The sequence below is a fragment of the Vicugna pacos genome, chromosome 30 (assembly GCF_048564905.1).
Source record: "Vicugna pacos chromosome 30, VicPac4, whole genome shotgun sequence".
Taxonomy (NCBI): Eukaryota; Metazoa; Chordata; class Mammalia; order Artiodactyla; family Camelidae; genus Vicugna; species Vicugna pacos.
In genome coordinates this window covers 157,833-180,531 of record NC_133016.1, presented here as the reverse complement: position 1 = coordinate 180,531, position 22,699 = coordinate 157,833, and the positions used below count along the sequence as shown (strand labels likewise).

At 49.2% G+C, this 22,699-nt stretch overlaps 2 protein-coding genes and 1 long non-coding RNA gene across 7 annotated transcripts in view; 2 read left to right on the top strand and 1 right to left on the bottom strand.

Annotated features, from left to right (window-relative positions):
• Positions 1–10,649, top strand: part of LOC102539375 (glyoxylate/hydroxypyruvate reductase B-like) — a 16,863-nt gene extending 6,214 nt beyond the window's left edge. For all 5 annotated transcript variants that reach the window (XM_072952364.1, XM_072952362.1, XM_072952360.1 and 2 more), the window contains exons 2-7: positions 66–130; positions 2,147–2,531; positions 3,338–3,509; positions 4,852–5,030; positions 6,206–6,302; positions 10,175–10,649. In XM_072952364.1, the coding sequence (XP_072808465.1) occupies positions 2,150–2,531; positions 3,338–3,509; positions 4,852–5,030; positions 6,206–6,302; positions 10,175–10,331 (987 nt within the window). In that variant the 5' untranslated portion in view covers positions 66–130; positions 2,147–2,149 and the 3' untranslated portion in view covers positions 10,332–10,649. The remainder of the gene's footprint in view (positions 1–65; positions 131–2,146; positions 2,532–3,337; positions 3,510–4,851; positions 5,031–6,205; positions 6,303–10,174) is intronic.
• Positions 1–11,710, bottom strand: part of LOC140690507 (uncharacterized) — a 12,751-nt gene extending 1,041 nt beyond the window's left edge. The window contains exons 1-3 of the long non-coding RNA XR_012065820.1: positions 11,462–11,710; positions 7,905–7,960; positions 1,088–1,157 (exon numbers count right to left, since the gene is read on the bottom strand). This is a non-coding gene — a long non-coding RNA (uncharacterized lncRNA). The remainder of the gene's footprint in view (positions 1–1,087; positions 1,158–7,904; positions 7,961–11,461) is intronic.
• RBFA (ribosome binding factor A) lies at positions 11,704–22,699 on the top strand. The gene is made up of 7 exons (XM_006213212.4): positions 11,704–11,915; positions 14,432–14,474; positions 15,212–15,388; positions 15,963–16,075; positions 18,299–18,383; positions 20,472–20,545; positions 21,482–22,699. The coding sequence occupies exons 1-7, from the start codon at positions 11,788–11,790 to the stop codon at positions 21,855–21,857; spliced, it is 996 nt and encodes a 331-aa protein (XP_006213274.1). The 5' UTR covers positions 11,704–11,787; the 3' UTR covers positions 21,858–22,699.

The following is a 22,699-nucleotide window of genomic DNA, read 5'->3' as shown; positions in this document are numbered from 1 at the left end:
CCTTTGAAGGAAGAAGTTGGAAGTTCATTCTCCTTTACTTTTCTTTCTGGGTATCGATTTTACAGGGGCTTTACAAGAAGAAAATCCTGACTTTATAGCCTTGGATCTGTTGAAGGTGATTTCAACAAAGGTAATACGAGTTCTTTTTTATTTTAATTAAGCAATCATTTTGCAAGGAGGAAGCTGACTTTTAATTTATGTTTAGCTGTTCAAATTAAACAGCATGAGGAGAATGCACATAGCATTTGGAAAAGGTACATCTCTGAAGTATCACTCTGTTAACAAAAAAAGCTGTGAAATTTTTTTTAATTTAAAAATTTTTTATTCATTTTTTTTGCAGGGGGAAGTATTTATTTAGTTAGTTAGTTTTTCAATGTAGGTACTGGGGGTTAAACCCAGGGCCTTATGCATGCTAAGCATGCTGTCTACCACTTGAGTTATACCCTCCCCCTCAAAAGCTGTAAAATTTTTGATTTTTCCAAATTTCACATGTGAGTTTATCCTCTGACTTGGACAAACTGCCAGTGTCTAATAACACACCCAGTAATACTTTGTGGCATGTTCCTTTGTTGTCAGAATGTTCCCGGCCTAACCATCACGTTAATGCTGTCCATCCATGGACACCTGCAGAGACATGTCCACTGAGCTCTCTTTTCACAGAAATTAGGGGAGGAAAAGGCAATGTGACCTTAGGCTGCAACTATAAAACACTACCTGTTATCACTCCAGCTTTACCAAGAACCAAGGAAGGCTGGGGACCTCTGATCAGCCACAGAGCTGTGCCAAAGCCAAAGTCCTCATCTTTCGACCCTCCCACCACTGAGCACTGGGCTCAGCCCCAGCAGCCCACTGGGCTCAGGCTCCCTTCTCAGGAAGTTGTTGATGGTTGGTCCCCCTTCCTGTCTCAAGCTCCTTTGCTGGACTCTTGTCTGTGACTGGAGATGGTCAGGGTCTATGCCAGAGCAGAAGACAGAGACCAAGGATGGAGTGATCTCCTGAATCTTCCTGGTGCTCCCATCCCTGCTACACCCATTTCTCCCACCGGGGACTCCCCACCCTCTTCACAGTTGGAGCAGCCATGACTCACTTGGAGGGTCTTGGATCTTTTCCACATACAACCACGGACAGGAACGGTGTAATCAGTGTGTGTCCTTGCTCTGTAACCAATATTAAAGCAGTCAGAAATTGAGCCTCCTTTCTGGAAAAATAAACTAAGATCTTATTTGGAATGAAGCTCTTTTAATCTTTCATTCAATGTCCAAAACGTAAACACAAATTGTTTTTTAGCCAATTATGCTCTGAGCTTGGAACATATTTTAAACATTTTCAGCTAATTTCATGACCCAAAGATAAAATGCATTCATTAGCCTCAACTCTTGAAAGCAACCAGTTTTCTTTTTGGAGGAAAGCTATAAAATGTTAAAAATATCTTATTTTTAATTTGGAACAAGGAACATAAAACATTATTTAATCATTTGACAGACAGTAACAAATGTCTTTTACTTTCACAGTAAAAAATGGTCGGTTTTATTTTAGTGGCTGAAAAGAACAAACATCTGTTATCTCCTAGGTCTTCAAGCCAGGAATCCAGATGTGGCTTCCCTGGGTGGTTCTGGCTCAGGGTCTTAGGAAACTTTAGTTAAGGCATTGGCCAGGGCCATGGTCATTGCAGGGCTCACCAGGCTGTTAGCTGGCCTCTGAGTTTTACTTCTCACTCACTTGGGCCTGGGCACAGGGCTGCACCCCAGCTTGGCAGTGGGCTGCCCTAGGAGAGGGGACAGCGGGAGAGGGCAGTGAACTCCCTTGCTCCACTGTGTTCCCTTCACTAGACACAGACTCCAGGGTCACACAAAGGCATGAGGACCTGAGTAGGGCTGGGAGGCTGCCCTCCTCCGCCCCCCTCACACCCCACCGCCGCAGGGCAGGCGTAAGGACCCAGGTGAGGTAGGGAGGAAAGTGGGCACGGTGCCGACATTGGTACCCGCAGAGCTCTGGGTCTGTTGTGTTCAGGTTTTACGGGAATGTATCCAGGAAGTAAAGTGAATTTGCCCTGTTGCCATTTAGAAAATCTAGAGTGATAGAATAACGTAGCGGTTATTCTCACGAAGACTCTTTGACAGCAGAGACCGCTTTCAACTTTCTGCAGGCCATGGGCGATCAGGACCTACCTGGAGTTTTGGTGTCTGGGTTTAAAGGACCGCATGGTATATGTGAAGATCACGTGAGAGATCTGCAGAAACACTTTCACCTCATCACCATGGAAGAATTTTTGGAGAATAAAACACAACTAGCTCCGAAGATCCGCGCTGTGTTCGTCTGGGGCGGGAGGCCAGCTGTTGACCGGGAGCTCCTGCGTAGCCTGCCCTCCCTGAGGATCGTTGCCAGCGCGGGGGCCGGGCTGGACCACCTGGACCTGGCGCTCATTGCCAGCTCTGGCGTGAAGGTAGCCAGCACACCACATGCTGTTTCCAGCCCCACAGCAGACCTGGGGATGGCCTTGCTGCTGGCCGCAGCCCGGAGAGTAGTGGAAGGTAAGCAGCTGTTGGAGATGCTGGTTTTCCGGAAATCAGGTGACATGTTTAATGCCACGCGTGATACAATTTTATCTTCTGGCCCCGAGTTCCTCATAACTGCCCTAGGGATCGGAGCCACTCTTAGTGGTTATGGCCCCCTCAGTGCCAAGCTCAGTGTCTGGGGCACGTGGCCTCTGTCTGATGCCCTGTTTCTCCCCACCGAGCTCCACTCATTATGCAGCGGTGGGTAACTGTGTGCATGAAGTAACTTCAGCACCACTGTGAAAGGCCCCTGGGGTGATTCATAGGCCAGTCAGCACCCCACGCTACCAGGGGTGGAGGCCTACAAGCGAGTGGCGGAATCCCACCTCTCCACACACTGGACATCATCGCTGGGAGCATCTCCAGGAAGGCAGCAAAGTGATGCAGCGCTTCACACTGTCCTGACGGAGCCCTGGGGTGAAGCGGCTTGAGGAAGGAGGCAGCGGGAACCAGGCCAGTGCTGTTCCCGCTGCTGCTGGTTCACACTTGCACAGTCACACATGCACACACACACACACACACACACACAGTCACATGCTAAGACATGCAAACATACACATGCACACACACTCACACATACACAGACACACACACACACTGCAAAACCAAATTTTAACCAAAAATCCTCCCTGAATGCGAAAGAAGTTGTTATTTTAAAGCCTTCCGCAAGGAGGCTCTGGTTTGTTACATCACTCTGCCGCGATGTCACAGGGCGGGTTGTGGGGTTTCCGTGTGTGCTGTGCGCACTGCCCACTGCCCAATCTGCACCTTTTTAATTTCAGGTCATCAGTTGGCTGTTTCACCAGATACGGAGAAATTTTCTATAAACTGGATGGGTCAGGGAGTGACCGGGGCCACTCTGGGAATTATCGGCATGGGCAGCATTGGCTATAAGATTGCCCAGAGGGCCAGAGCGTTTGAAATGAAGATTTTGTACCACAATAGGAAACGGAGGTAAAATTCAGAAAATGGACTTGAAATTAATGAGCAGCACTTACACCATCACTGCCTTAAACACGGCTTAGAGGTATTATGCCTCCACTTTTCATACAATTCCCCTGTTCTTTCTCTCCAAAAAGTAGGACTGATGGTCAGGGCATTGTGGTTTTTTATGATTACCTTGAAAAAATTTCACCAGAAAGAAAAGAGATTTTTGGCTCACCTACAATTGTGCTTTTTTATTTGTAAAGTGATTTTTTTGCTCTTGGGAGATGCTGTCCACACTCTAACACACACAACACACTGAGGTGTCCGCCCCGCCATGGCACTCAGGCTGAGGCCCCCTTCCGCTGGCACTGCCAGCAGCACTCAGCCCAACACCTGGTCCTGCTGATTCCATCCACTCACGACTCTCAGACCTGTTCTCTCTCACTTCACCATCTCCACCCATCACGCCTCAGGCCCCGTCCTTCCTCACTTGAAACACACACCCGCTCCCAGACTTCCAGCCCCATCTGCAGACCAGCCAGAGGATGGCATGGTTCACAGCCTTTCAGTGGCTCCTGTTGCCATAGTGTAGATTTCCATTCATGGAGGCGTGGTGAGCTGGGAGGCTGTCTCCCTTACAGTCACTGTGTTTGCGCAGTGGACAGTGGAGAGACTCGGGTAGTTGTCACAGCTCTCAGTGCGAGGAGGGCAGACGCAGCGGCCAGGGCTCTAGGTGTGTGATGTGGGCGGGGCATTCACAGCGGCCAGCACATGGCCGTTCCTTGTTCCTCCAGGCCATCCCCTGGCCAAGACATGTTAGGAGAGAATTCATATAGTTTTATATTCCTTATCTGGAGGGCAGTAGTGGCTACCAGGGATACTGTGACCTCCTGGAGCTTAGAATTTCTGTTAAATAATCAGCTTTCTGGTGTGGCCAGAGCAGGAGGTAAGATTGGACCCAGAATAAAGCACACAATCCTGCCAGCACTGGACCCTTGGATCCGTGCTCTCTGTTGAGCAGACGGCACTCCTAGGCCCTCTCCTGTTTCTCTGTTTTTTCTGGAAACTTTGATGTGTTTGCCCACATTCAGCAGTACTTGACATCATTGAAAGCATGTCTGACACACAAGCGGGCTTGTAGCAGACCCTGGTGGTTCACAGATGAGCGACAGGAAGCTCATGACCTCAGGGGGCTCTCAGACTGGGGCGAAACCACGCAGATGCTGAGGTGTCACCTCGGAGAACCCAGAGGCGTCCACAGGGTATCTTGGGTGACCCCTGTCCTCTGGGCCCTCAGAAACTCCTCCTGGGGCAATTTGATGAATTTCTAACTGGGGAATGTGGTTTTTCTTCCTTATTCTCTTAATAGGAAATTGGAGGAGGAGGGAGCTGTTGGGGCCACTTACTGTGCGAGGCTGGATGACCTGCTTCAGTGGTCAGACTTTGTGATGCTGGCTGTGAGCCTGACACCCCAGACCCAGGGGCTGGTCGGGAGGCGGGAGCTGAGTCTGATGAAGCCCAGCGCCACTCTCATCAACATCGGCAGAGGTACCTGCCCCCTGCTGTGTGCTGAGGACCCTGCAGGAGGACCCCCCCCAGCCCCTCATCATTTCCAGTCAGCCGTTCCCCTGCATGGCCTGAAGGGTCCACCTAGACTGGGGGGTGTTGAGTTAAAGGGATTTTACTTTCTATTTAGGGATATTTCTGATTTTTATCTCCACATCCTTTTGAACCTCAAGTTAGCAACAGAGGGTAACATTCCACTGTGGCAGGTCTCACATCCAAGTTTGGGTGTCTTCTTGTGGGGGGCATCACAGTTTGACCTCCCAGGTAATTAAGCAGAATTTATGGGGATGAATTTTCTGAGCCTTCACTTTATTATTTGGTCATTTGACACTGGTGTAGAGCTTTGTGCATGTGTGCAGGAGGCAGTAGGCCCTGTGCTATAACTAGCGTTGGTGGGTCGCTGTGGCATCTAAAAGAAGACAGGCAGAGCCCTCGACACACACGGGAGGGTTTGTGCTGACATCAGACGTGCAGGCGGTTTGCCTTTGGGGGTCTCGGGCTGGAGCACCTGGCACGACCAACGATAGGTGGCAACATCGACCTGTGTCTCTCATCTGTAAAACAAGGAGAGGAATGCTTGCCGTGGGTGCTCCATGTCCTGCCAGGTGGGCGGCCGCTCACAGCCTGTCAGCTGGAAGGAGGCTCCTCGTAGGTCTCTGCTGGAAGGAGAGGGTCTCCTTCTCAGCTGCTGCTGCTCACCCTGATGTCTTGTATTTGAAATGCAGTTGTGGATCATGTTTGTGACTATTCCGGTTTTTAATGTGTATTTAAAACTACACATTCCTTAGCTGGGACCCTTTGGTGGTTTGGGAGGTGGTGCAGTGCAGTGAGAAGGCCCAGGCTGGTGTCAGACAGACCTAGGCTCAGATCCGGGGGAATGTGGTAGGAAAGTGTGACTTTGGGGAGCTTGTAACCTGTGAGCCTTAGTTTTCTTATCTGTAAAATGAGTGTTTCCTTTTCCTGGGTAAGTGGAAGATTCAGCAAGACAGTGTCTATGAAGGGCTGAGCCTCTCTGGGCATGTGGCAGGCGCTTGACAGGACAAAGTTCACGTGCTCTGTCAGACTTCTGATGAGATCAGGATGTGTCTGAACAGTAGCTCATGCAACCAGAGCATCCTTCCCGTGGTTCCTACAGAGGAGGTGTCTCATCCATCCAGGTCCGTTAGTGGATCAGGACGCCCTGGTGGAAGCCCTTCAGACCGGGGTCATTAAAGCGGCAGCGCTGGATGTGACGTCCCCCGAACCCCTACCCAGGTAAGGAAGCCGACAGTTGCAGTTCTCTGGCTCCAGGGGGCAGGTCTCAGAGTCACGTGTTGTGATCGTGCAGGGTCTCATGTTGTCCAGTTCTGCAGGTGTCAGGCCTCTGCCTCAACACCTCCATGGACAGGGTGCTTGGGGCCCTGGGGCCCAGATCGCAAGGATGGAGGCTGCACAGAACTGTCTTTTTCACGTCCTCCGGTTACCCACTGGCCCCAGTCTGCTCTGTGGAGCATCGAAGGCCGACTTTGATCATTCTTCTACAGACCTGCATTATTTTAATCACTACATTTTATTTTGGTCTTTTTTGTTTTGAGGCTAAATATCTTCACATCCTTTACTTGTAGCCTGAGTGATATCATTTACAGACACCTCGCCATTATTACTGTGTTTCAGCACTTAGATTTTCAGGTCCTTTGAAAGTGTGCCCGTGAGACTGGCATCCAGGACCCGTGCTGGAGCCCTGGGGAGAGGGACACAGAGCCATGGCCACAGCCTGTATCTAGAGGGTCATTGCACCGCAGCTCATTGAGTGTTTAGTCAGCTAAAACTGGAATTGTTAGTCCCTCAAGTGTTGTTAAGTGCGAGTGTAGAACTTTACATTTACTTGTGTCTAATTTCATTTGCTTGTGTGTTGTGACCCAGTGGTCCAGCCTGTTGGGCATCTGGATCCGGCCACTCATTACACCCACTGTTCTGACCTCTGGTTCCCCCAACTTTGATTTCTATCCACTGAGCAAATTACTGTCAGCAGAATGCTTGACATTATAGCCAAATTTACTATCCAAGTGTATCAAGACTGACCATAGAACTTACAGACATTTCTGAGAAAAACAGCAATTTATTCAGAACAGAATTTCTCATAATGTGGTCTGGAGACCCTTTCAGGGGGTCTGTGAAGTCAAAACTATTTTCTTTCTTTTCATTTTAAAGATCTAATTGGCTTTATTTAATAATTCATGAATCAGGCAGTACTCTAGCAGGTAGAGAGGAACTTACAAGTCAAAACTATTTTCATGATACTGTAAGATGTCACTTATTTCCACTCAAGTTTTGTCACAAGTGCACACTGGAGTCTTCTGGACACCCTGACAGCTAAGGGAATGTGCTCTTGTATTAAATTTTTTTTAACTTTTTTTAATTGATTTATAATCATTTTACAATGTTGTGTCAAATTCCAGTTTTAATTTCTAATACAAAAAGTGTTGATAGATATAGCCCCCAAAACACATGTTCTTTGGGTTCTCAAGTTTTAAAAGTGTAAAGAGGTTCTGAGACCAAAAAAGAGAGCCACTAATCTAGTATAAAAAAATAATCACGATATAAATTAAGAAGCATGACCATTTTTGACAGTCATCAACTTACTCAGACACCTAGAAGTCATGTGATCACCCCTGTTGCCTAACCTACTAGAATGAGCTTTTACTCACATGTCACAGGGCAAATATCAGGGTCACATCCCGATGTCTAGTTTATCCTAACAGGTGAAGCACTCCCCATGTCCCACATGAAATCATTCCTGTGGCCAAGAGCTTTAGCAATTTTCTCATGAATAACAATCTTTAGATATCTATATTAATTTCTAATCTCTGTACTTACCAGCTATGTTTCAGGTTTCATCTTGGTTTTTCAGGGAGACATTCTGATTCTGCTTACTATGAAAAAAATTATTTAAAAAGTAGGAAATCTAGGGTTATATTAGTCACACTACATAAATATTCTTTGCTTTACAAAAGGATTTACTACAGATTATTTTCAAAAGAAAAAGTCTATTTGCTGATAGTGCCAGGAGTCCCCAAGGTCACCTTCAGGCATAATGGTTTGCTAGAAAGCTGTGCAGAACTCAGAAAAGCTTTCATACTCACAATTAGCTTATTACGTGAAAAGACATAGTTTAAAATCAGCAAAAGCAGAAAACTGATAGGGTGGTGTCCAGGAGAACCAGGCCTGAACTTCCAGGTGTCCTCCCAGTGGAGCTGCGTGGGCAGCACTTACTGCCTCCAGCAATGATGAGTGACAACACATGTGAAGTATCTCCAACCAGGGACACTCACCCGAGCCTTGGGAGCAAGGGTCAGGTATGCAGGCATGGAGTGCCCACATTTCTGACACTGGCTTCTTAGTCTCTAGCTGCTGCAGAGGTCAAACTGGCTACAGGTTGACCTAGAGCCTAGGCAAACCAAAACAGGCATTCACCACAAATTACAGTGTAGTGTAAACTACCCAGCTCTGCCCAAGGCCCCAAGTATAAGAAGACACTCTTATCAGGCAGTATATCTCCAGGGCTCCCAGGTTATCTCCCAGAGGCCAAAGGCCAGCCTTATCTTGGAATGTGCAGAGTTCTAGAGCTCTAAGCCTGCCTGTAAATTAATTATTTACTACACAGGCCACCCCCTGGCCCTGGGCCTAGGCTGTCTTATGGCAAAATGATCATATTTCTTGGAACACCTACATTTATTACAGTATTTTTGTGACAGATACAGCAATCATATCAGTATGCCTAACATTCAGAGCAGCCAATGTGGAGCAGGGATAGATTTAAAGAAACAACTAAACCATTGTGTTTTTGTGCTAGTTTGATTGTTCCCCACACCCCTTGATATACTACTATTTGTACCTTATGATGAACTTGTGTAGCACTATTTAGTATATAAATTCGCTGCTATTTATCTAAATCCAGTTTTCCCTCAGGCCAGTCATTTCCCATTGGTTTAACATCCCAAGGAGGCTTTAACACAGTCTCTCAGCACCACTGATCTTCAACATCAGTATTATCATATGACTTACTTACAGGAGGTGTTAAGTCTTACAAACAATTCCAGCATTACACCATATTGCAGCAAGGTCACGGTACAATTCAGTTTCATTACATAACAAATCAGTAGCAGTTACAGAAATATTTGCTATGCCTTCTCAACAGAATTGTATCTAGCCTGTGTACCAGATGATATTATGGCCAGGTGTTGGTACAACTGGCCATGATTCAGCTCCTTTTGGGTTCCGAGTCAGGACAAAGCCAGTCACCCTGTCTCAGTTCACACACTTGTACTGAGACTGGTTTCCAGCACATGCTGTTGTAAAGTGGGGCCCACCTCCTTCATGTGGGGAGGACAAGTGTTGTTCAGAATAGTTCCTATCCCTAATTGTGCCCCAGGATGTGTCTTATTTCAGTCATTCCTGGGGGTGAGGGCAGGTGTAGTGCATTGATAGAAATTACAGGTGCCTCCAGAGAGCTTCCATAGGCTTGGGGGTCGTCCACAAGATTCCCAAAGGTGTGTCCCTTGAGCCTCAGTAGCTAGGTTGGAGGATGGCTGCTGCATGGCTACTTTGGCTTCTGTCTGTATTAAAATGCTAAAGAGTCCTCTTGGGCCAGGTGACAGCACTTTCCCAACCATGGGTTTCAGTACCATCCGTCATTCTGAGTCTGCCACTTCACTGAAACTTCATTATCTTTCCAGGCTGACTCCCATCCTTGGCCTTCTTCCTGGAAGGAATCTCCCTCTAACCTGCCAACTCTAATTAATCAGTCTTTTCCCTCTGAAGGCCACTCCCATTAAAGGCATATTCAGCTTGTCCCATGGGGCCTGTCTCCCCAAGGCCCTTTTGTCTTGTGGGTCAGTGTCGTTTAGTCCAGCAGGCATGTTATGCCACTGTGTACTAATGGCCTGGATGCAGTTAGGGTATGTGTTTTACACCCAGAAATGTTGGGTCACCTGTACCAGGGTCAGATAAGCAGTGGTCACACCTAGGTGTAATCTAGACTTCGCTACAAGACCTTCACCATCTCAGGGTAGGGGTATGAAACCAGAATATGAAATTAAAGAGGCCAAACGATTCTGAATAGTCTTCCCAACTAATCTGCGTTTCAGAGATCATCCTTTGCTCAAGTTGAAGAACGTCACTCTGACACCTCACATTGGAAGTGCAACTCATCAAGCCAGACGACAGATGATGGAGAGTCTGGTTGAAAGCATCCTGGCTTCTCTCAATGGCCTTCCTATTCCTAATGAAGTGCTACTTGAATGATTTTTGTGGGCTGAGAAGTCAGTGGGATGAAAACATGGCAGAATAAATGGGAAAAGAACATGTACTTTATATATATTAGAGTCCCTTATGTAGATTGGATTAATACTATTTCGATGAAAAACTTAAGGAATAGTAGTAATTGTTACCACTTGTTGAGAGATTGCTAAATGCTTTCCTTCTTTTCATCCTCAAGGCAGCTGTATGAAGGAAGTTCTATTGTTATTCACGATGAAACTGGGCACAGAGAATTACTTCTGTAGAGCCCAAAAGTCTGCAAATACTTGATTCTGGATTAAAACCCTGTGGATTTTCCAGTGAGCTATGTTGCTTTAAATCCTGTTAAATTCCGATCTTTTACTGGATTACATAGTCCGCTAGTACCCTAATCACTATTTGTTTCTATCATTAAAAAAAAAAAAAGATTTTTGTGCACCTTCGATGTGCCAAGCCCTGTTCTAAGAGCTGGGGCTGCTACAGGAAAAAAGTCCCCACCCTCAAGGGGTTTACTTCCTACTGAGGAGAAGGCCGAACACGGCCAGGAGCTGTGTGCGCCAGTGCGGGATAGAATAGGGTTCGGGGGTGCGCACGCCTCCTTTCTGGAGTGGTTTCGAAGCCGCTGTCTTTCCCCAGGTGGCCCGGTGAGGAAGTGAGCAAACGAACTGGCAGTGCAGACAGAAAAACCCGAGTCCCTCCCAGTCGTGCAGGCAGCAGGGGCTCTGCTCCAGGACGCCCACCTTTCACATAAACCGCCCGGTTTAGACCTCTCACCCCTTGCTTTTTTCATCTGATATTTTGTAGTTAGGGAGCTGCAGCGCACGCTTCTCTCCTAGCTTCGTACGTTAGCGTAAACTGTGTTCCTCGCTCTGCAGTCGCCACATCTAGGGGGTGCGTGCGCTTCACCACGGAGTCCCACCCACCTTGCGCCCCCTAGCCCCTGGTTGAGCCCGGCTAGCTCTGGGAGAGCGACGGAGGCGTGGCCCGCCCGCCCAGACGCCATCAGGCCCCGCCCTCAGTACGTCACCAGGCCCGTCCCACTTGCCTGGCCCCGCCCACAGGCGTCCGATTCCGAGCCATCGGCCCCGCCTACCCACCCACGAGTTGCGTGTCGTCCAGCCCTGCTCCGGCCTTACCTGCACATCGCTCCGCCCCGCCGCTTCACGTCTCGCCTACCAGTCCTCTAGGCACTGGTCCTCTCGTCCGTCCCGTAGACCCCTGTGTCTCCCCGCGTGCACGTCGCCTCACGTCCCATCGTGTCGCCCCGCCCCCAAGTCGTCCCACCTCGATTTCCCACTAACGTCGCTCCGCCCACGTCGCCCCGCCCCACGTCCCCCCGCGCCACGTCGCTACGCTAACATCGCCCCGCCCCCGTCGCTCCACGTCGCCCGCCCCCACGTCACGTCGCCCCGCCGACGCCTCCCGCTGATGTCCGGTCGCTGGTCGCTGGTCGCTGGCGGACATGTGGGCGGTTCTCCAAGAACTGTTGGGGGTCCACGCGGGGCTCGTTTTGGGCGGCGCCCGAGGCTTGCATAGCTCGCCGGTCTCTTGCCGCAAGAACCTGCTCAAGAAATTTGCTTCCAAGACTAAGTAATGCTCCCTGAGTGGGGGTTGGGGGCGCCGGGGTGGAGGCTCCGTGGGACAGGTTGCTGCGCGGGACGGGGTGCCCCGGAGTTGGGGGCTGCGGGGGCTGGGGGGTTCCCTGGGACCGGGTAGCTCCACGGGACTGGGGGCCCCGAGGCAGGGGCTGCGCGGGGCGGCGATGCTCCCCGGGGCGAGGGCTGTGCGGGACGAGGGTCAGCGCGGGGCAGGTACTCCGCCTGGGCGTTACCCTGGAGCTCAAGCTTCCAGCCGGGTCCGTAAGGGCAGCCTTTGCTTGTTAGATTAATGGTTGTTGAAAGATCACCTGTAATTCCGCCCCTCACGTTAACGTTTGCCGTTTTTCCCACCCAGCCTTTTTTCTGTTTTTTCATCCAGTTGTGATGTTAAAGTTTTAAGTGTTAAGTGTCCTAAAAGTTGTCATCATGTCCTAAACGGACATCGTGAACGTGTGAAGCAAAGTGCTGTGTACATTTGTAGTCCACCCTGGGTCCGAGGTTCCACAACCTCAGATTCAGCCAACCTTGGATTGAAACTATTTGGAAAACATTCCAGGAAGTTCTAAAAAGCAAAACCTGAATTTATGCTGGCAGCTACTTACGTAGCATTTAGATTTTAAAGTGTACCAGAGGATGTGTGTAGATCATATGCAAACACTGTATGCCTCAGGTGTCCTCACATCTTGGTATCTGTGGGATTGGAACCAATTCCCTGCAGATACGGAGGGGAGACTGTATGTTGATTCTTGTTACTTAGAAGGGTTTCTAAGGAGAGTAGTTTTCATCAAGTAAAGAGAGAAAGAAGGGAAATATGTAAAGTGTTTCTTTGTATATTAACGTTTTCTATTTGGGGTTAACTTGAAGAGTAAAGAAGGCATGTCAGGATAGGTTTTTTAATGATGAGAGAAAAGTATAGTGAAATAAGTTGATTTCCATATCATTTTTAGTTCTATTGTAGATATGTTTTTAATAGACCTTTTAAAAATAGTTTTAAATTTACCAAAAGACTAGCAAAGACAGTACCGAGTTCCCATTAACTCCACTCAGTTTCCCTGATGTTAGCATCTTAGGTTAGTGTGGCGTGTTTGTTACAATTGCTGAATGGATATTGATACCTTATTATTAATTAAAGTTCGTGCTTTATTTATGTTTACTTAGTTTTGCCCTCATGTCCTTTTCTGTTCCAGGATCCCATCCAGGGACCACATTACATTTAGTTGTCATCTTTTTAGGTTCCTCTTGACTATGGCAGTTTCTCAGATTGTCCCTGTTTTTGATGACCGTGACAGCTTGAGGGGTACTGGTTAGCTATTTTGTAGGTTGCCCCTGTGTTGGGATTTGTGTGATTATATTGCGGTCTTGGTTTTGGGGAGGAAGTCCACCCCTGTGAAGTGCCGTTTTTGTCTTATATCCAAGGGACAGTCTGTCAACATGGCTTTTCAGTCTTGGTGTCGGTCTTAATCACTGTCTGAGGTCATTTGTGTCTCAGGTTTATCCACTGTAAAGTCCCCCTTCCCCATTCCATTCTGTCTTCTTTGCAGGGGAAGTCACCATATGCAGCCCACACCTAGGGAGTGGGTAGTTATATTTATGAATTACCTGGAATTCTGCATGGGAGATGTGTCTTTTCTCCATTTATTAATTAATTCCTATCAGTGTGGACTCCTGGTTATAATTTTGCTGAGATTGTTCCAGCTTTGGCCTCTGGGAGCTCTTTCAGATGGTTCCTCTGTCCCTTTGACACACCTCATCACTATAGAGTTTTGAAGTGGTTTTTAAATTGAAATGCTTTTCAGCACTGCCTTGCTTTCTGGCACTACAGCATGCCTTAGCCTTGAATCAGCCATTTCTCCAAGGAGCTCTTGTTCCTTTGATTGGAAAGTGACATTAGAAACCACAATCTGAGAGCTTATGTCATTGCTGCTGGTGTCTGTCTGTCTTGGAGGCCCTTTCAGCTGACCAGGCACAGAAGCGTGTTGACGCTGGTTTCTGTGTGTGCTTATCCATACACACTCAGCCTGTCACCACTGCAGCTGTGAAGCCACTAGGCTTCGTCTCTCACCCACTGGCACATGGGCCATCCTCGCTTCCTGCCCTGGCTTGTCTGCACAGAGAGGAGCCTGGCTCCCCACTTGCCCTCTGTTGCGTGGTTGTTCCAACCCAGTGTTGACGTGTGGTGGTGTCGGTCCCTATACCCCGGGAAACGGCTTTATCAAGTAGAGGGCAGTTGGTAGCTGTATTTTTAAGATTCTCCTTCTCTCCCTTTGGGAGTAGAAGTAGACCTTAGTCAAAATTACGAGCTTGAATTAAGACTCTCTTCTGTCTCTCTCCCACAACCTGTGGTGTCTGGACATCTGAATCTTTGAGACCCCCAGTAACACAATTTCTGTGTCCAGGTCGAGCTCCTTAGAAACAGTTATGTTATGACAACCTCAAGTTAGCTTTTGTAACTTTTTCTTACTTGATCTGCCATCAGTGTTCAGCGTTACTCTCACTTTCTCCCCCTAGGAAGAAGTTCTGGTATGAAGGTCCTTCCCTGGGCTCTCACTTGGTACGTATACAGAAGCAGCCACGAGCCTTTAGAGCCTTGATGGGCTTGAGGCTCCAAGAGTCGGCCACACCTGGCCTGGCCAGCCTTCCACTTCAGGGCTCGGGGGCACAGGGTCTGTGGGTGGGACTGGATGCACTAGTAACATGGAATTTTTATCTTTAAGAAAAATTGCAGTCAGGCTTCCTAGAATGTCACATGTATCATCAAACTGTAACGTGGTGGTGTTCGTTCAGCTTTCGCTGTGGTGTGTGTACAGTACGTGTGAATGTGTGGGTACATAGACGCACCTTGTTTTGTTGCGTCTCCCAGAAGCTCTGGTCTTTATAAATTGAAGCTTGATGGCTGCCCTGCATTGGCAGGTAATGGTTAGTGTTTTTTAGCAATAAAGTATTTTTTAAAATTATTATTATTTTTTAATGGAGGTACTGGGATTGAACCCAGGACCTCGTGCATGCTAAGCACACACTCTAATGCTGACCTGTACCCTCCCCCCCCCAGGAATATAGTATTTTTAATTAAGGTATATACATTGTTTTTTAGATGTATTTCTATTGCATGTGTAATAGACTACAGTATAGGGTAACCATAGGGTGACCACAGCTTTTATGTACATTGAGAAACCAAAAAATTCATGTGACTCACTTGATTGCAGTGTTTGCTTTATTATGGTGGTCTGAAAGTGAACCTGTAGTCTCTCTAATGCTTGGTCTTTCTGTCTGCTTTTCTTCTTCACGGAGACTTACAAGCCATCCCAGCTGGAATCCCTAGCGAAGAGCACCTCCAAGAGAGCCAGGAAGGAAGATCACGTGCGCCTGAGAGCCCTGAACGGCCTCCTCCACAAAGCGCTGACGGGGTTGCTGTGTACCCCTGAAGTGAGCCAGGAGCTCTGCGACCTGAATGTGGAGCTCTCCAAGGTAGCCCGCTGGGGCCAGAGAGGACGGACAGCCTTGCTGAGGCCTCGGTCATGGTCCTTTGTGCCACCTAAAAGCAGAAAGGATGCTGGGTGTGGCCATTTAGGTCCTGAGGAGAGGAGGATGCACTTGGGATGCCAGAGCAGAGGTCTCGCTGTGTACAGCGGTGGGGGGGGGGTGAGGTGGTGGTGGGGTCCTTGCCCAGACAGCACCCAGAGCGCCGGAGCCGTGAGTGCCAAAATAGGGCGTCTGAAGGCTTGGGGATCAGATGGGCGGTGGACATGTCTGCCCTTGCCTCATGTGAAGACAGAGGCGGCAGCTTCTGCTGCTGCTACCCCCAGAGTGGGAGCAGCCGAGGTTGAGGCATTTCTGTGAACGGGGCTGGGGTCTGATTGGGAGCTGCTTTCTTCACCATGCAAGCTTGGGCAGCAGGTGGCCTGTGGCTCTCGCGCTGGGACACTAGCCCTGGCGGTGGGTGCCCGAAGCCACAACAGCCCAGGAGTTAGTGCTTTTCTGCGGACCTGTCCCCAGAAAGCCCACGTGAGTCGAGAGTGATATGGGCGGGGTTGGGGCTCAGGTCTCTCTGACTGCAGACTTCTCCGCCTGCCGAGTGTCCTGGAAGGCCAGTCTCTTTGCAGCTCAGAATGCGCACACAGAGGCCGTGCTGCGGAGGAGCGCTGCACACATGAGGTGAGGCCTCCGCTTGACCCTGACCCTCAGCCTGTTTGTCCAGTATTTCTGCCTTTAAGGAAAATTTGGGGAGCGTTTTCTTGGATTTCAGAGCAGAATTTACATTTTTCTGTCGGCTATAATCTAGGTCAGCAGTTCTCAGGGTTTGGTCCTGGGTCCCGCGTCCTTTGTGGGGGGAGGTTGTGAGTTAAAGTTCTTATGGTGAGGTGTTGTCTTCCTTTTGCACTGAAGCCACAGGGGTGGGGCGGGCTGTGTCAGATGTCCTGGTGGTCGTTGTAGCTTCAGCCATGTGCTCTCAGTAAAAAGCTGTCAGCTTTGTTTAAGAACATCCTTGATGAATAAGCAGAAGTCACTAATTTTACTGAATCTCGACCCTTGGGCACATCTATTTATTATTCTGTGTGGTGGGAAGTATGCATGAAACTGATGATTGTCTTGGAAAAACACTGCAGTTGTGGATTGTGAACAAAAATGGACACTTCTTCACTTGAAAGAACAAGTGAAATGACCACCGTTACTCAGATGTGGGATTTGACATTTTCTCCAAAATTAGCAAAAAACCTGTCACGTCAGGGAAACCAACTGACCATGTTTGTTGCCAGTGATAAAATTCAAGCTTTCAGTGAACATCAGGGTTTTGGAAACGTGTATCCAGCATCGTAAATTTGACAGTCTTGCGGCAGAGAAGACCTCTTTGATGCGGGTGCTGGTGATGTAACATTTGGCTTCATTCTGAGAATCTGTGTGACTTGGTGAGGTTACAGAGTCGTGCACGGGGAGAGGGCGGCTCAAAGGGAAGCTGACCAGTGGGTTCCAGTGTGCAGAGAGTGACATGTTCAGTGATCTGCCTGCAGATCTCACTTTGCTGCTGACTTTTAATAAATGACTATTTGTTGGGTTTTTGTGTAGCGTCGAAAATCCACACTTTTCTCAAGGGCTGTTCATGTACCCCCTTTTCAGTTACAGGTCTATGTGAGGCCCGATTTTCTTTTTATGTTTTAAACAAAGTGATAGATCAGATTACACGCAGACGGAGAGAAGAACCCAGCTGTCTTTGTTATGCTGGGTGTTGAAGAAGTTTGCAACTACATAAGCAGTGCGACTGCTTAGTTTTAAAATAACGTAGTGGTTATTTTTTACTGATTACTCAGTATCTGTGAACATGTAGTGGGTTTGTTATTTTAAGTGAATTAATATGTATGTATTTTTTAAATTTTCAGCTGTAACTTTTAGTGTAGTAGATATTGATGGATGGAACCCACATAAACAGAAGGTCTTTGTTGTTCTCAGTCACTTTTAAGAGTGTAAAGGCAGTCCTAAGACGAAGAATTTTGAGAACCGCTGAGCTGGGTGATATTAAAGAGGTTACTCGGTTTTGTTGTCAGTCTTAAAAATGCAGAGACCCAACTGACGAGCACTCACGTTGGGTTCCCCCTTCCCGCCTCCCTCCATTTTGTCCCTCCTTGGCCTCCCTGTCGCCATCCTTCCCTTTGGAAGGGACAGGTGTGGCATTTTCATATGCCATCTCCTTCCCCACCTGCTGGTGATTACTGACACCATCACACTAACCCTGAGTCTCTAAAGTTGTATATCGAAGAATGGGCAATTAATTTCATTTTTGACATTTAACGGAAATAAAATGAGAGATTTCCAACAAGTATCGAGGTGACAGTATTGTTTTCTGATCAGTTTTTAGATGGTCAGAAAATTCAGTTGAACAGAATGTCCCTTTCCCAACTCTTTTGCTCCCCAAGGTTTAGTGTAAAGGTTTTTCCATAACTTTGCACCAAGGTCTGCTGTCACTGAGCAGACATGCCATGTGTCACAGCAGTCTTTTCACTGGATACCTCTGGCACCTGGACTTGCATGTACTGCATGACTGAAGGACACAAAGTTCATTTCTGCGTCTGACACCTGGGTAGTTGAGGACTGTCAGTCACACTTGACTGGTGAGTGTCCTCTGAACAGAGGGACGGAGCCCTGGCTTGTTGCTGGTGCCCGGACCACGGAGTCCACGGCCATGTTATGCTCAAGGGTGTGTCCAGATTCAGATAAGACTACTTACAAAGATTTGGTGATACATTTTTGTATCCCCTTCATAACATGGCACTGGCTAAAGAAGACTTTCTGATGTGATGAGCAGATCTCATGCCTCCTTATGAGGTGACGTTTCTGTCACTGTCACCCTCCACTGAGTGTCACCTGTGACCTCTGTCTCCCCAGGCATCTTGTGATGTCCCAGCAGATCCTGAGGAACATGCCGCCGATTGTGTTTGTTCAGGACAAAAAATACGCAGCAGTAGCCGAGGTGAGCTTTCACATTATGACCTTTTTATGATGTAAACTTTCACATGAGTAAGATTTTAAATTTAATTTCTGAATATTCAAAAGATGATGTACACAGTGTTTGCAGGTAACACTCAGCAGGGTGCAAATGAAGAGTTAGGCTCCCTTGCCCTGTTCTTTGCCTGATTCTCTGGTAACCACTTTTGTGGCTTTAATTTTTGAGGGCTTGTCAGTAGAGCCCTAACGAGTGAACCAGCCTTCAGTCTCTCCTGTGCTTGCCTGCTCCTCCTGCCTCCCGGGTTTCCCCCTGTCAGTGGCTGCTTCACACCGACAAGGCTGACACTTACCTTCTGTCCTGTAGCTGCAATTGTCATGATTATGTTCCTTGTTTTAGCTGTAGGTTAATTACAAAAGTTAAAACCTGTTAAAAAATACGTGTTTTTTAATCTAGGTGCTGGTTACTTGGTGGTTGTTAAGGTGTGTTATACCTTTAAAAAGTGTGCTGAAAACCCAGAAAGTGGCGTTTACAAGATTATGACGAGGGGGCTGTTACCCACTGTGGGACTAGGTAGTCTTTAGCTCCACGGAGGGGAAAGAATCTGATTACATTGTGGTCTTTTGCCATTTATTGTACGAGCAATACCGAAAACATTATGCAGATAATCACCTTGGTAGGTGTCTGGTTTTCCTGGCTAGAACGGGGAACAGAGGGCTGACAGTACACTGGTGCTTTCCAGCTCAGGTGGAGTTTAGGTCAGGCGTGTGCCGTGCGGGTACTCGGCATGGAATTCACCCGTGAGCATCTAGGGCAGCTGGCAGATGGAGTCCCGTCTGTCCAGCGGTGCGCCCTCTGGTTTCACTGTGCTGTGACTTGTCCCTGTCTCTGTAGAGGAAGAATTAATAGCCGAAAGTTCCTGCCTGGCTCTGTGGGTTCTTTTCCAGAAGAAGTCATCGGAGGGAGGGAGGTGCACATGAGCTTTAGCGTTTCTGGGTGGCCCTCTCTCTGGAGATCATGCCATCGGAAGCTCCCTCAGGCCCACCCGGCGTCCGCCCTGCCACGTACTGAATAATCACAGGGAGCTGTGACAGTACTTTCAGCTTACTTTGCAGCCTCAGGTTAGTCTTCAGGTCCGGTGACTGGACGTGGGAAGCAGGAGCAGTAATAAGCTCTGTCCAGACTGAGCCCTGAGTAACTCCACAATGTTGATGTCACCGCCAGTAAACACTCAGGGTTGCCGTTCTGGGGTTCAGACTTGCATCTTCTCGACGACTAGTGACGCCGGGGGTCTTCCTTGTGCTCGTGGTTGGTCCCTCTTTTGTGGTCAGTTCAGACCTTTGCCCATTTTTTATAAGGTTTGCTTATCATCGAGCCATGCAGGTTCATTACGTGCCTGGTACAGGGCCCTTGGCAAAATATGCATTGTGAATAGTTTCTGTGGACTGGTTTTTCTCTGCTTCTGCTGCTTTTCACCTTTGTAGTTTTTTTTGGTACCTCAGTGGTTGGTGATGATGCTTCAGTTGCTGGGAGCGACGGGTCCTATTTCTGGTCCAGGCTCTCCTGGGCTTGCAGAGAAGTGGCCCCTGCTGCGACATTGGGTCTCAGTGCATGGCCGGGCAGGACGATCCGCAGGCAGTCAGTACAGGCAGGTGGGGGTGGAGAGGCCCATCGTGGCCCCGCTAAGGAGCAGCAGTCATTTCTAGCTTGGGTGCATCAGCCACTGTGGAGCTGGATTCACACGCCAGACTTTGTGACTCTCATGTTGCCATGCTGGGAGGCTTTTTAACTCAGACAAATTCTGTGGCAAAATTAAAGCATCTTACTAACGAGTAAGTGCTAGTAATTCAACTAATATTTAACTGATTTCTTTGTAAGTTTGAAGTCTGAGATTTACAAGTTTTAAGGGTAGTTTTCAAAAAGCCTCAATTCATTATCAGAGCAAATGTGATTAAGGTGACAGGTGTTGGAGCATCAGTGGAAGGACCCATGTGAAGCAGGGTGAGGCCTGCAGTCGCTGGCACAGGTGGCATGATGCCCGTGCTCACTGGCCCCAGGCTTGGACGTAGGTGTGGAGAGGCACGGCTTGCCAGATTACCCTCTGTTCCTTTTCAGGTTGATCGGTTACTGGCAGTTGCTGATTTTGGACCCCGTGATGAAAAAGGAGAGTTGGTGCAAGATGACTTTAGGTAACACATGTGGATTTATGTTTCTGATTCTCTCGGACGGACACCCAGGTGTGGGATTGCTGGTTGGGGTGGGGGCTGCACTGTGCCCTTGGGTCTTGCCCTGGAGCCCTGCCGGTGCTGGCATCAGCAGGCCCCAGTGACAGCCTGGTGGCACACCCAGCACCCCAGGAGGCTGTCGGGTGGCTTCAGTGGGCCCCGCAGCAGGGCTGATCCTTGACTTCCAAGTGCTGGCTGCAGCTGCTCACCCTTGCCGTCCACTCGGCATGCTTGTCTTGGGCGCCTGCTGGGAGCCGGACTACGTCCTCACCACTGGGCACCTCTGTGAGCACATGGCAGAGTCTCTGAAACCTGTTTTCTGCTCGGAAGCAGCAAACATCAGGGTTGGCCTTTCAGATGATGACGTAAGGATCTGGGGCATGTGTGTAAGGGCCTGCTCCCACAGAGGGAACAGCTGTGGCGGGTTCTTGGCCCGTGTTCCATCAGGGCCTCAGGGAGGGCCCACAGGAGCCGGCCTGCCTGGTACCTCTGAGCTGGAGCAAAGGCACTGATCAGTGGGGAGGGGCAGGTGGAGACCCCTCCCGGAGCAGAGTTAGAGGACTCAGAGGTATGATATGGCCAGGTTTGGGTTTTAAAAGGATTGCTCTGGTTTTGCTCTCAGAATAGCCTCTAACTCATTAAGTAGCCTGTGTGATGGATCAAAAAGACCCCACCCATACCTCTGTTTAACTGGCCTGGTGCACTGGCCACATTCCAGTGGGAAAAAAGGACAGTGTGTTTAATGACAGCACAGAACGGCTGCACTGGAAGTCTGCTGGCGAGTGGTTCTAGACTGCAGCACCCAGCCAAGCCAGCTCGTCCATCTCTCCAGTCTCCCTGGACAGATGTTGGGGTGTAGGGGTGTTTGTGCTCAGTGTGAAGACCGTTGTTCCCCTGCAGGGACCCCAAGGCCTTGGATGCAGCATCGCCGTGTGATACCCCGGGCCCTGCCGTGCCCTCGAGTCTGTGTGGAATTGACCACGAGGCGCTCAACCAGCAGATCCTGGAGTACAAGAGGGGCCGGGGCCGGGGGGGCACCAGCCCAGCACGGCCAGAGCATGTGGCTGTGCTGATGAAGCAAGTGAGAAAGAGGAGGGCTCAACCCCCCGTGGACGATGACCTTTCTCCCAAGAGCTTCCTGTTGGGGCTGGAGGGTGAGGAGCCCCTGGACGGCAGAAGGGCCCTTCCTGAGGAGCATGGCCTGGGGTGTGAGTGGGGGCTCCGGGGAGTGGAGCAGGAACTGGAGGCAAAGGGAAAGGATCGAGGTGACTGTTAGGGGTCATGGAGGGAGAGGGTCTTGACCAGATGCCCGTGTGCATGGGGCAGGAACTGGCCTGGAAGCCCTCGTGTAGGGGCGGTCTGAGCCCTTTTCCTTGTGTTACTGTGAGAAGAGGCATGGGTTGTGGAAAGTGTAAATAGCTCTTGGATCCACGCAGTGCAGTCAGTCCTCGTTATCCGGGCTTTGTATTTGAAGGTTTGTCTGCTTATGTGTGGCAGAGCAGGGCTTTGCAGCCACCCGGCCCTACCCCGCCGTGCTGGAGCTGGATGACCTCTCTGCTGCATTTCCTGGTGGTCTGGATACCAATGGCGTCTGTTTGGGGTTGCCGGGAGGGTTGCAGGGTGACGTGTGTGAAGGCACTTAGCAGAGCCTTGCATGCAGAGAGCCCTCATCTTGACGCCACCTTCCGAGGAATTTGGTTTCTGCGACAAGCTGAGGGAAGGAGGGGTAATTGACTCGGTGGTGGACATGCGCAGAACCTGCTTTGTGAGGCCATGCAGAGCCGGACGCAGGTGCTCCTGTTTGAAGCTGGTGGCCCTGCGGACGTGGCAGGATTGTGCACGTGGCTGGGTTTTCATGTCCCGTGACGTCCCAGATGACAGGAGCAGATCAGAGTCCTGCCTGTTTGAGGTAGAACGTGTTCATCGGTACCCTGGCGTGCCAGCGGTAAACCTGAAGAGGTTACGTGCGGACAGCTCTGCATCCAGAAGTCAGTCCTGCTGGGAAGGCAGAGGAGGCAGTCCTCCACGCTTAGGGTTGAGCGCACCTGTGTGGCTGTCTGCATTACTGTGGGTACCAGATGGCTCTGGATTTGAATAAAACTCGAACAGGAACCTGAA